This window comes from Crotalus tigris, unplaced genomic scaffold, assembly GCF_016545835.1.
Source record: "Crotalus tigris isolate CLP2741 ecotype Arizona unplaced genomic scaffold, ASM1654583v1 scf7180000017592.2434428, whole genome shotgun sequence".
NCBI lineage: Eukaryota > Metazoa > Chordata > Lepidosauria > Squamata > Viperidae > Crotalus > Crotalus tigris.
Window position 1 is genome coordinate 1,959,981 of NW_024096498.1, and position 12,432 is coordinate 1,972,412.

At 36.4% G+C, this 12,432-nt stretch overlaps 1 protein-coding gene across 1 annotated transcript; it reads right to left on the bottom strand.

Moving 5' to 3' along the window:
- Positions 1–239: 239 nt before the first annotated feature.
- On the bottom strand, positions 240–10,426 carry CD180 (CD180 molecule). Its single transcript, XM_039365293.1, has 3 exons — positions 10,226–10,426; positions 5,141–5,307; positions 240–3,590 (listed from the first exon to the last, which is right to left on the bottom strand). The coding sequence occupies exons 1-3, from the start codon at positions 10,397–10,399 to the stop codon at positions 1,877–1,879; spliced, it is 2,055 nt and encodes a 684-aa protein (XP_039221227.1). The 5' UTR covers positions 10,400–10,426; the 3' UTR covers positions 240–1,876.
- Between the last annotated feature and the right edge of the window lie 2,006 nt (positions 10,427–12,432).

A 12,432-nucleotide genomic window follows, 5' to 3' on the forward strand; every position in this document is an offset into this window, starting at 1 on the left:
ATCAAAGAGAGAAGCAACCTGGAATTAAGGAGAAACTTTCTGACAGTGAGGACAATCAACCAGTGGAACATCGTGGGCGCTCCATCACTGAAGACTTTTAAGAAGAGACTAGAATGGTATAGGTTCTCCTGCTCAAGCAGGGGGCTGGACTAGAAGACTTCCAAGGTCCCTTCCAGCTCCTATTCTATTCTATTCTATTCTATTCTATTCTATTCTATTCTATTCTATTCTATTCTATTCTATTCTATTCTATTCTATTCTATTCTCGAACTTCTGGCAGTGAGATGTGAATCAGCCTGCAATAACGCATTCTAACCACTGTGCCACCATGGCTCATTAGTAGGCCTAGATATATTAATCAAACATTTTGGGGCTATGTTCATGAATTTTGATAATAAAACATTTTGATTTTCAATTATAGTCTGTCATTTTTAGCAGTAAAATGCAATTATAATATGCAGACATGAACCAAGATCAGAACCTCTAACTATGCTTCTCTAATGTTTAAGTTCACACAGACTAGCAAATCATAATAAAAGAAAAGAAAACCCATCATGACCAATATCCTTAAGGTTACTCTAGAACAGGGGTCCCTGTCCCCGGGCCGTGGCCTGTTGGGAACTGGGCTGTGCAAGTGGCTGACAAGGCTGCAAAACTCCATTGGTATAAGTGGTGGGCACAAACACAAAACATCCCTTACCCCCTTGCTGCTGCCACTACCACTGCCAGTCCACAAAGCCAGAAACCCCTGTTGGAAACCCCTGTTCTAGAAAATAGGGTGTAAAAAAGAAGGACAGAACTGTAGGCTCTGTCATTGAAGTTAAACTATGCTTTAGAATTACAGGTAAAATATGTTTACATTTTGTGAAATGTAATAGAAGGTATAAGGTATACTTCATCTTTATTTAGAAGAAGAAACAACTCATTAAAACACCAGTGTAAAAAAAAGTGTATATTCTGGTATATTAATATATTGGTATTAAACCCTGTACAGAGTTAGGGGAAAATAAGTAATTTTAATATATTATAGTGAAACTTTGGAGCTTGGCATATCAAAAATTTGGAAAATGACTAACTTGACTCTGCTGGTTTGTTACCGCCATCGCCATCCCCAAACAAAAGAGAAATAATTCTCTACATAGTTATTTTAAAAAATACAGTCCTATCGTGTATATGTATTTTATATAAAGAAATGTCATATAATTACAAAAATGAAATATGAGTAAAACAAACTCATTTTTGGAGGGTCCAGGGCTATGCAAAAGCACAGTCTCCATAGCCTCCAAAAATTGTGTGAAAACCGAGGGTGCTTTCAAGATTAGTGTTGTTGGTTGATAATGAACCAAAAATGTCATGGTGTGCCACCTTTGACATGCATGTCATAGGTTTGGTATCACTTTACTAATGAGTAAAAAAAAGGTTTCAGAGGAAAAGGGGAGGATGAAGGGCATGTAATCTTCATATTTTTACATCATTAAATCAATCGGAAAATTGAGTTCTCTCCTGTTTCTAGAATATTACATTACTCTGTTCTTCTCCTATCTGCCATAACAACGAGAGCTTGGAGTGTCCTGTTATTACAGTGGTTATCAACCTGTGGGTCGGGACCCCATTTGGGGTCGAACGACCATTTCACGGGGGTCGCCAAATAAGGCTGTCTGCCATTTTTTCCCCCTTTTCTTTGGCCACGCCCCTGGCACCCGGTGATATATAAGTGATTGGGGGTCACCACAACATGGGGAACTGTATTATGGGGTCACGGCATTAGAAAGGTTGAGAACCACTGTGTTATCACCTAATACATTGAGAGAATGATATATTTCTATATTTTTTAAAAATTCCTACATACTTACTTTCTACCAAAAGCTTCTATCTGTTAATATTTTTGCTTTAAAGCATAAATGATCAAAATGAAGGTCACTACAATTACTATTATCACAACAAGAGTAATCAATGCTATTTGTGCAGTGCTATATCCACAGGACAGATTTATAGAGAAAAGCTTAGTACCACTTAGTGATTTGGGCTCAGCGCACAAGGTCTGTTCAGAATCTTCAATTTTATCTATGTTTTCCTTGTACCAAGTTAATAGTCCAATATTAGAACAGGTGCATTCCAGTGGATTGTAACTTAAATTGATTATACTCTGGCCAGATAGTCGAGTCAACAAATCATGTGGGATAATATGGATCCCATTATTGGCAAAATTGAGATAAATGTTCCTGAAATTGGAAAACACATCTGAACAGAATGCAGTAAGATTGTTATGATGCAGATCCACATGTTTTAACTTGCTGAGAGCAGAAAATGCTTTAGCTTCTATCGCTATTAATTGGCAAGAAGCTAAGGTTAACACCTCTAGATTGGGTGCTTTCTGAAAAATGTTATCATTGAAAATGGTGCCAGATTTAAAGGTATTTCCATTCATATTTAAGACAAGCAGGCTGCTTAGACCTTGCAAAATATTCTGCTTGCTTGTATCAATATGAGAGAAAGAAAGGTTAAGCATCTGCAAAGAATGTAGATTGTGGAATGGGCCTTGAAAATTATTGATGATAATATGTGTAAAAGAGAGATCAAGAACTTTCAAGTTAGAACATTCATTAAATGTTGTGTTATGAAATGAAAGTTTGTAATTGTGACTTAAATTAAGGTGTTGCAAGCCAATCAGACCATGCAGTTGGTTGCTGCAGCAGTCTAGGCTTTCTATGTGACTCCAACTCAAATCAAGGTGTTGAAGCTTTGACAAGGATTCTAAACATCCAAAACTCAACTCCATGGCTTCATGATTCTGCTGGATATAGAGATGGGTAAGAGAAGGGAAAACAGAAAAGTGGATGTCGCAGAGATTCAAAAAGTAATTCCGATTGAGATTTAATTCTTTCAGTAAATTCATCTGAGGAAGACTCTGTAGCTTAGAAAGGGAGGTATGGGTCAAGTCCAATCTTTTCAGTTTGGACAAACATTGGAAAGTGTCACCAGAAGGTTCTAGGAAAGAGTGATATTGTAGACTGAGATAGTCTACAGAGATGTTGCATATGCCTTGCAATGTGCTCTCTTGAATAGGACGGTTGTCTACACCCAAAAAAGTGCCGAGCCAAAGGATAGCAGTGCTGACACCTTGCAATCCATCCAATATCACAGAAATATTACAACTGCCAAAGTCCAAACTGTAGAAGGAAAATGAATTAAAAGTCTTGGGCTCTATGTGCATGATCTTGTTGTCCCTAAGATTGAGAGTCAGATTGTTAGCTTGTTTTAATGCCTTTATGTCTCTAATTGATATTGTTTGTATATTGTTCATCTGTAAATCCAAGTATTTGAGCTTTCTAGCTGGAAAATCTGATAGCAGCTCCAATGTTTGAATATGGTTACTTCCTAGTAACAGTGTTTCTATGTTGTGTAGATCCTGCATTGGGATAAATGCTAAGTTAGTGATCCCTGTTTGGGTTAGATCAAGATGCTTCAGACACTGAGGACCCATAAACGCTGTTGAGGCCAGAAAGAGAAGATTATTTCCAGTAAAGACTACGGTCTCCAGGAAAATATTGCTTTCGAAAGTGCTTTCATATACCCAATTAATCTGACACCTTTTAAAAGAAAACAAAATCTGGTATTAAAAACAAAGCACAACTGTGGATATAATTTAAATAGATTCCTTATTTTTGTTTCAGGAGATCATTAGGTAACCATGTAGTTAAATGAAACATTTCATTTTTCAATAAATTTAGAGATCCAATCAACATTAACAGATTTTAGATGGTTATCAAAGCACATCATGATATGTCTCTTTAAACAAGACAAATACCTATCAATTACAAGTTCAGAAGGAGTGTTACAAGCTTGCAAACTCTGATTAAGATTTATTCAAATTTATTTTCTTGAGTGAATCATTGAAAAACACCAGAGAAAATAAAATTTCTACATGAAAGTACAGGACAAGTTCTGGTAACATTTTAAAGCTGATGTCAAATATTACAAGAAATAAAAGCTGCCATATTGACACATGCACATAAATGTACACATACAGAGGCAATGCCTTTATTACCAAACAGCTGCAAGTTTTCATGTTTTCTAGAACTCTAATTTTTGAATATTATTGCAACTATTATTGAGACTTTTAGAACTTCATCCACAACAGCAATGTATGAAAAAAACTGAAAGCATAAAAAGAGATATGGAAAAAAAATCAGAGTACAGATAGCCTTTGATTTACAACCACAACTGAATCCAAATTTATGTTGTGAAAAATTTGTTAAGTGAGTTTTGCTCCATTTATCGAATTTTTTTGCAACATTTGTTAAGTGAATCACTACAATTGTTAAATTAGTAACACCGTTGTAAAGTGAATCTGGCTTTCCCATTGACTTTGCTTGTCAGAAGGTCACAAAAGGTGATGACATGACCTTGGGACACAGCATGGTCAGAAATATGAATGAGTTGTCGAGTAAATCACATGACCATGGGGATGCTGCAATGGTTATAAGTGTGAAAAATGGCCATAAATCACTTTTTTCAGTGCCATTGTAACTTCAAACTGTCACTAAATGAACTGTTGTAAATTAAGCACTACCTGTTGTAATAGTGTTGTAATAGGTCCCAGCAGACTTGAGTTCAATTCCATATTTAACTATCATGGTTCACTAAGAAATTTTTATTCAGCCATTTTCTCTCAGCTTGGTCTACCTCACAGAGGTATTGCGAAGATAAAACAGTGCAGAAGAATAGTCATGTGAACCATCTTGAAATTTTGAAGGGAAGACAGAATCTAAGTCTATTTCCCATAGTGTCTGCCCAGCCTGTGTGCTTCAATAATGTTGGCTTGCTTTGGGTCCTGTCAGGCAAGTAATGCTATCTAGCAACACCCAGAAGGTGAATCCTCTCTGTTGCACATCTGTCTATTGCAATAGCTTCCCATGGAAAATTCATATGCCCTCCACCTTGTCCGCACTCAAGAAATTCTTTAAAACCAGTTTTTCTAGGTCTTGACTGAGCATTTGAGTGAATGCTTTTACTGTAGAAGGATGCTGTAGAAGGATGTTATGTTATTCTTTTTATATAGTGTTGTTTGTTTTAACTTCGTAAACTTCCCAGATCATTCTGCAACTGGGCAGTATAAAAATTCAACCAACATACCTACCTTGTTAAGTCTAAGTGCACCAAGGCCTTCAGCCTGCTGAATGTTGATTGCTGAAGCAGATATAGGAAGTTGAAGCTGAAATCAAGAACTTCAGTGGTGAAAGGCAGTTGTTCTGGAATCTCTCTCAATCCTAAACCTTCGCAACTGTAGCTTGTATTAATAAAAAACTGTAAAAATTATATATCAAGTTAGAAACGTGCAGTACATCCCTATAGGTAATCCTTGACAACTGAGCCCAGAATTTCAGTTGCTAAGCAAGACATTGTTAAGTGAAACTGACTTTTCCCATTGACTTTGCCTGTCAGAAGCTCTCTATGAAAGTTGCAAATGACAATCCCAGGAGCTCTGGATGTTGCAACCATCGTAAATACATGCTGTTTGCCAAGCACCCAAAGTTAGATAACGTGACTTTGGAGATGCTGCAATAGTCTTAAGAGTGAAGACTGATTATTAGTCACTTTTTCAGTGCCCTTGTAAGTTTAAACAATTGCTGTAAATTGAGGACTACTGATATATGCGAATGTATTATATGTATCTCTCCAGTTTTATGTTTTTTATAAAACCATTGTATTTTAAGTACATATGCCAACATATAGCTAAATACGCTAACAGAACAAATCAGAAACCTGACCCTAACTCTTTTTTTTTAATCTCTATCAGGGACAAACCTGAGCTATCATTAGAAATGACACTGCTAGGAATCTGAGGTAAACTTTCATTACCTCTTTGGAGGGAGGGCAAATTATAAAGGTTACACCAAATTATGCACCTTTTGGAATGAATAAAAAGGGTCAGAGAATGACATTTGTCCTTCTGTTTAACATTTCTTTTAAAAAAATAATGCTAACAGTATTTTCCCTGTTTTTGACACTTCACTAAAATTTATATTACTACCATTTATCTGTTACTGCTGCCATATAATGGACATATTTTTTTTTTTTAAAAAAATCAGTATTGCAGGAAAAAACAACAACCAAATGAATGATATTGAAAGTTCATGATTTCATATGCTGTTGACATCTGGCTTATGGGTTTTTTTGATGGTGTCTAGTGTACAATGAAGAGCTCAGTGTGAAATACTAATCTCACATATAGGCTTTCTGTTCATTTTTTAATGCAGAAAGTTCACAATAAGTTGACAGTTCAACAAATGATAAATGATTGAAAAACTATGGCTATATAATGTGTGCATGACCTTGAAAACATTTCCCAAAATATTATAACTGCAGATGGGACTCCCTGCCATGTTGCACAATAAATAACTATGTAAGTAAAACACACTGCATTCAATTCTAGTGTGAATTTCTCAAAATCTTGGAGAAAACATTGCTAAATACAATAATTACAGAACACAATTTTCTTCAGCTAGAGTATAATTTTCCTGTCAAGAAGAGAACAATTAGAAATATAATTAGAAAGTGAACAGAAAGAGCATAATCAAAGACATTTATTTCTATAAAGCATTTTAAATAGTTTTAATTTCTTTCCATTCAAAATACCTTATCTAGATACTATAGTATAGGCCAGGGATAGGTAATCTTGGCTCTTTTTATGACTCATGGACTTCAACTCTCAGAATTCCTGGCTGGCTCAGGAATTCTGGGAGTTGAAGTCCACGAGTCATAAAAGAGCCAAGGTTGCCTACCTCTGGTATAGACTAATTTGATCTACTACAAATAAGTACTGCTGCTCTGTTTTAGACAGCACGTGGAAAATTAGCATCCTATGGAAAATGACAATGTAAGGAATCACTATTTCCAGCAACTTTGTTGGGGCCAACCCCAGCCACCCATTCTGCACCAAAGAATCTGTTCTCACAGAAAGTTGCAAATTCACTAGGCCATCACAGCAGGTTTAGAGGACAGGTGATGGAATGAAGGAATTCACAAGGAAGGACAGACAGAACCAATGATCTCCTGGATCAGAAAGAATATTTCTTGCTCATCTTTTCTTTAGGTGGGAGCTGATCTTCCTTTCTAGGTTTCTAATATTACAGAATTATTACATTATTTTTCTCCTGTGGGTATCTTTTTTTCTTAAAATTACTCACTCTGAGCTATTTTTGAGTTGTTGAGGAAATGTAATATTCATTACATTTGAGGAAATGTAATATCATATTCATTCATTCATGTATGTATGTAAGAAAAAAAATCTAGAAAATAAATATGATAAAATTGACTCTAAACATTTCCTATCTAGGAGTCAATGTAGTTTTTCAGCTGCTTTGCTTCCTTGTTTGGTTTTTTTTTTTTTTAATATGAGAACAACTTGGAGAAATATTTGTTACTATATTACTGAGGCTATGAATTTAGGAGCAGATCAAACTGATTTCATGGAACGTTTAAGTCAATATGTATAAATTATTATAAATTAAGGTGCCATAACATATTTTTTGAAAACAAGTTTGTATGGGGGAATAGAGAGAGAGAGATCTTCTCAGCTAATACTTAGTTTAGATATTTCTGCTATAAAACCCACATCAACCAAACTCTTGTTGTGACTAACTTTTCAGAATGGAAAACTCCTCAGATAAAAACCTAAGAGCACTATTGTACTCAATGTATTACAAAGACGTTTCAGCGTACTTCAAAGATGGGAAAAGCTGGAGAATGGATCCTTGTGACTTATGTGAACAATTGGTACTTTTTGAAATATTCCCCTGTTGAAGTCTAACATAAACTAAGTATAACCAGGAGCTTAGTAAAGTGTTCTAGAATTAGTGAAGAAGGAGCAGTAGGATTGTTAATCTACAATTCCTTTTGGGGTTTTGACTTGAAGTTTTCTTCATGGGTGAAAGCCAAATTGATGAAAGTAGATGGAAAATTGCATTAAGTGACTATTGCCTGGTTTAGTTAGTGAAGGATTGGGGGGGGGGGGAAATGTTGCCTGTCTTCACAGCAAAATGAGAAAATATCAGTGCAAGTCAAAATAGAAAAGCTAAAAGAATAAAAACACCTCAAAACAGGCTCTTTGTATGATCGTATAATTTATGTTCAAAGTTTCATTGGTAAAAATTTTTTCCAGATTACTCAACTATTATTGGAAACATTTTCTGGGCTAGTAAAAAGAAAATATTAAAATATGGGAAGTGAAATCATACTGTGTTCTCTAATAGACTGATGTGAGAGTAAATTCAGCTTTGTTGTAGGAAATGGTAATATAACTTAAAAGAATAAATTAATATTTAATGTCTAACATGTACAAACCTAATTGATACCAATCCCTGTATATAGATACTTTCTTAAAATACAGAGAAAGGTAGGGTACTTGGCTGATGGCCCAGGATCTAATTCTTGTACAAGATTAGATGCTGATCAAGTATACATGTCTTTCAGATATATCATTGTCCTTCAAGTGTTACTCTCTGCTTCTGCAGCCGAGGACAAAAATAGGTAGCTGCAGGACTGATTACTTCCCCCAAAATCTGCCTGACCTATTAGTCATGTTGGGAGAAATTATTCTTAGTCACCCACTTTGAGGAAGTAAAAGAAGGTAGAGGTTAGCCTGGCTCCTTTCCAAAGTACATTCAGGAAGTTGCTAAAGACAGAGCTCTTCCAAAGACGATTCTGGTTACCCTCCTTGTATTTTATGATTAATTGAAGTTGGGGTTTTAATTTTGTTTTAATTATTATGACTGTTTATATTCATTTTTATCATAAATGTTATTTTTAATTCTGCCTGGTTTAAGTTATGCAAACTGCTGAGGGCTTTGACTACAGCAAGATATAAACACCAAACAAACTTGTTGTCTTCCATATTGCCATTCTTTATCATTGTCGTGAGTAGCACAACAAATCTGGAAGATACCAGACTGTCTGTTCGTGGCCCTGGATTTTGGTCTTTACATCTAGACCAGGTTGGAGCACTAAGTCATAGTCCAAAACAACCCCCAGTAAATTCTAATCATTTTTTTAAATAATTCAGACAATTACTGCAGGAGCATTCAAAGCTATAGTCACTGACTTCAGTTGATGGGGAACTTCAAAGCCCTGCTCCCATTTTATAAAAGATCATTCCTGGGGCTGCTACTTGATTACCTTGCAACTGTACCTTAATGTTTGTCAATTATCAGTGTTTTAAAGTCTGTACATTCAGATGGTTGAAATAGAGGTTTATACATAGTAGAGTTCTTCTATGACAAAGAAGTAGCCATTATGAAATATCAAACTGTGAGTGGACTAAAGCATATACAACTTTCTGAAAAATACTTCATTTACCACCATTCATACATGTGCCAAGTCATTTACTTTTTTCATCCTGGGTTGCGTTGTTGTTTTTTTGGCACATATCAAGAAAGCAATCACTTGATCAATTCAAAAAGCCTGAGGGAATCTGAGGCCGCTAGCCTTTTCCATAACAGCTGTAAAAGATGTCTGTGTTAGTGAGCGTAAGTGTGCCATGAGAAGCATCACACCCCAAGGTCTAGTTGTACAGAAATGAGGTGCATATAAACTGCTTATAAAGCCAAGCACCTGTTCAAAAGCCCCTGGTGCACGTAGATAAAAAGTGCCAATGGTCTGTTTTCCTCCTAGCCCCTCTTAGTCCAGCAGCATTTGGCAAATGTTCCCTGCATATGCCAATTCCAAATGGTGCCTGAAAACTCCACATGGTGTCTTAAACAGCAGATCTCCAATCTCCCTTGATCCTATTTGTTTTAAGGTTCTTGGCCACAAATAGAGAAGAGATAGACCACCTTAACCTGCTTGCTTATTGCCTTGAACTGCCTATGTGGGAATTTCAAAATGGTATCTGCTTCTAAGCAGGCACATGATTCCATCTAACTAATATGTATCACTGTGAATATGAAACTAATAAAATAGAATCACAACTAGCTATAATAATGGGTGCAAAATCAGCCTGATTTGGGAGGGGGGGAGGCAAAAGCAAATTTGCTTTTTGTCCAGCAAATGTGCTCCTAAGGCACTGCATTTATCTGTATATTTTTCTGTTTTACCCAGCAGAGGACTTTCAGCCCTTCAGTGACCCAATGTTAGCATGCAAGTATTCACTGCTCCCAAATTAATTATTGATTCTTTCTTGAAGATGCTTTTCTCCCAATAGAAAGACAAATAAGTGATCACTCACCTCAGTGCACATCTGATTGAGGGGTTTGGAGACTTCATAGCTAAGACCTAAAAGCCCCATCAGAAGCCAGCAATATGTGCAACAAACCATTAAGAGTTTGATTAGATTCTCCACACGCCTGTAATGGAAGACGGATGAAAAATAATTTTCTAGCGTGGGGTTCAGAAAAGGCATTTGGAATCTAATGCTTCAAGAGCGGCCAAAGAGTGCCTGAAAAAGATGTTGTTTCCCCTTAACAACCACAGGATTTTCGTGAAGCGTACTTTTTTCAGTTCCTCCTCTTGCTCTGTTTTTCTACTTTTGGTTTACCTCCTAAATATTTGTACCATTTTTGCCATAAATTATTGGAAAAGTTCAGGACCTTGTGAGAAACTTGCTATATTTTGCAGCCAATCTTAGAACAACTTATTCTACTTTGAATGACATTCAAGTATAAAGTGGGTACTCTTAAATAACTGAATTCTCTGAGTCTATGATTTCCTGAAAATATCATTGCCTTTGTTTCTAGGAATTGGGTAGGGATACAGTTGTTTAGATAGTCTTGGAGGTTCCCCTGATAACTTATTAGAGGGATCCAAATAATGATTGAGGAGCCTGATCAGTGAACCTGTAACAAAGGACTGGGAAACATGAGAGAACAGAATGGAATACCATGGAGTAAAATATGGCTTGCTGGCAGACAAATCTTTCATTTTCAAATTTTAAGTCAAAGATTCAATTTAAGAGTAGCAACAAGTAAGGAAAACTTTACAATCTTCAGATTATATACTGAGAAATTAGGCAGGGAGGAAAATATTGAAATAATTCTGTATAGCACAGCTTTGTTTAGTGCATTTCTATCTACTAAATAGAGGTGTTTAGTTCTTCTGCCATGGGAAGACATTAAATTGTGGGTGTCCTAATGCCCTTCCTTGGGTACCCATAACACATCTATTTGTGTATAAGGCACTGGTGCCATTTTAGTGCCAGACATTTTATAGGTGAGATGAGAATGTGCATTCTTGAGCAAATAGTAGTTTCTAAGTTCATCTCCTGTATGCTTGAATATTTAAACAATCTCCAGAATTCATCTACACACACACACACACACACACACACTATAATAATATACTAGGCTAAGAATCACAATGTGCTATATGACTTATTGCAGCTTTTAGTACAACTGCAAAAGCTTTAGAGTTTGAATGTTCTTGATTTGATCCCTGGCACAGTGGACTGATAGCAGGTGCTTTTAAGGTCTTGTGGGTTTTGGGTAGAGGATGTGGTTAAATGAGGCTGAAATGCAAAACAGACAGCGAAAGCCTTCTGTTGCAAGAGAAGCCAATGCATCTGCCCAGCCACATCAAGGTCAACAGAAAAGCATATGAATGTGTTCTCCAGGACAGCACAGGGCTGTTAAATACACGCACTTATAAATGCTATAGAGTTGTTAGTTATTGATCTGCCCTCCCACTAGGCATTTGGCAACAAACTCTAGGACGTTGACAATGAATGGGAGTCCCAAGCTTTAAAACTGCTGAACAAATAACAGCTCCACTAATTCAATCAACTGAGTTTCAAGCAATCAGGATGCCATCTGGACCTAATCTAACTCATTGCCTAAGAAGATAAAGACATCTGGACTTCTTGCACGCCAAGGACATGCATGCTTAATCCCCAAGGCTGTAGGCTGTGGCCAGACTCATGCTGACAAGTTTTCTTAATTATGCTGAAATAATCTTGCTTGGCAAGGGCTGGACACTTCTTTCTTCAGAAGGTTAGGAGGATCTCATTTCATGTAGAATAGAAAGAAGAGTCATCTTCCATTTTGGTGGGAAGGAGTCATATTAATCTGTATGGGAAAGAGAAGACAGAATTACATGTTCAGTTGTGTTCAGCTTTCATTTCAACATTTTAATTTTTAAAATATATTTTCTACTGAAGCCAATGCAGATATGTTGCCCTTTATATTGGCACATTATGATGAGTCAGAAGTAGTCTTGTACCTTTTGTGTGCTGATGCTCTAATGATCCTCAGCAACTTTAAGCTGCATGGATGTCAATTCCCAGAATTCCCCAGCCAGTATGCTCTAATGTACTTGATTTTCTCTCTGATTCTTTTCCTCAGTGGACAAGGAGCATGAGAGTCAGAGCAATGTCATATGCTGAGCTTTCAAAAACATGTCTCCATGACTGAAGATGTATTTCCCCATATTGAAAGAAGATTC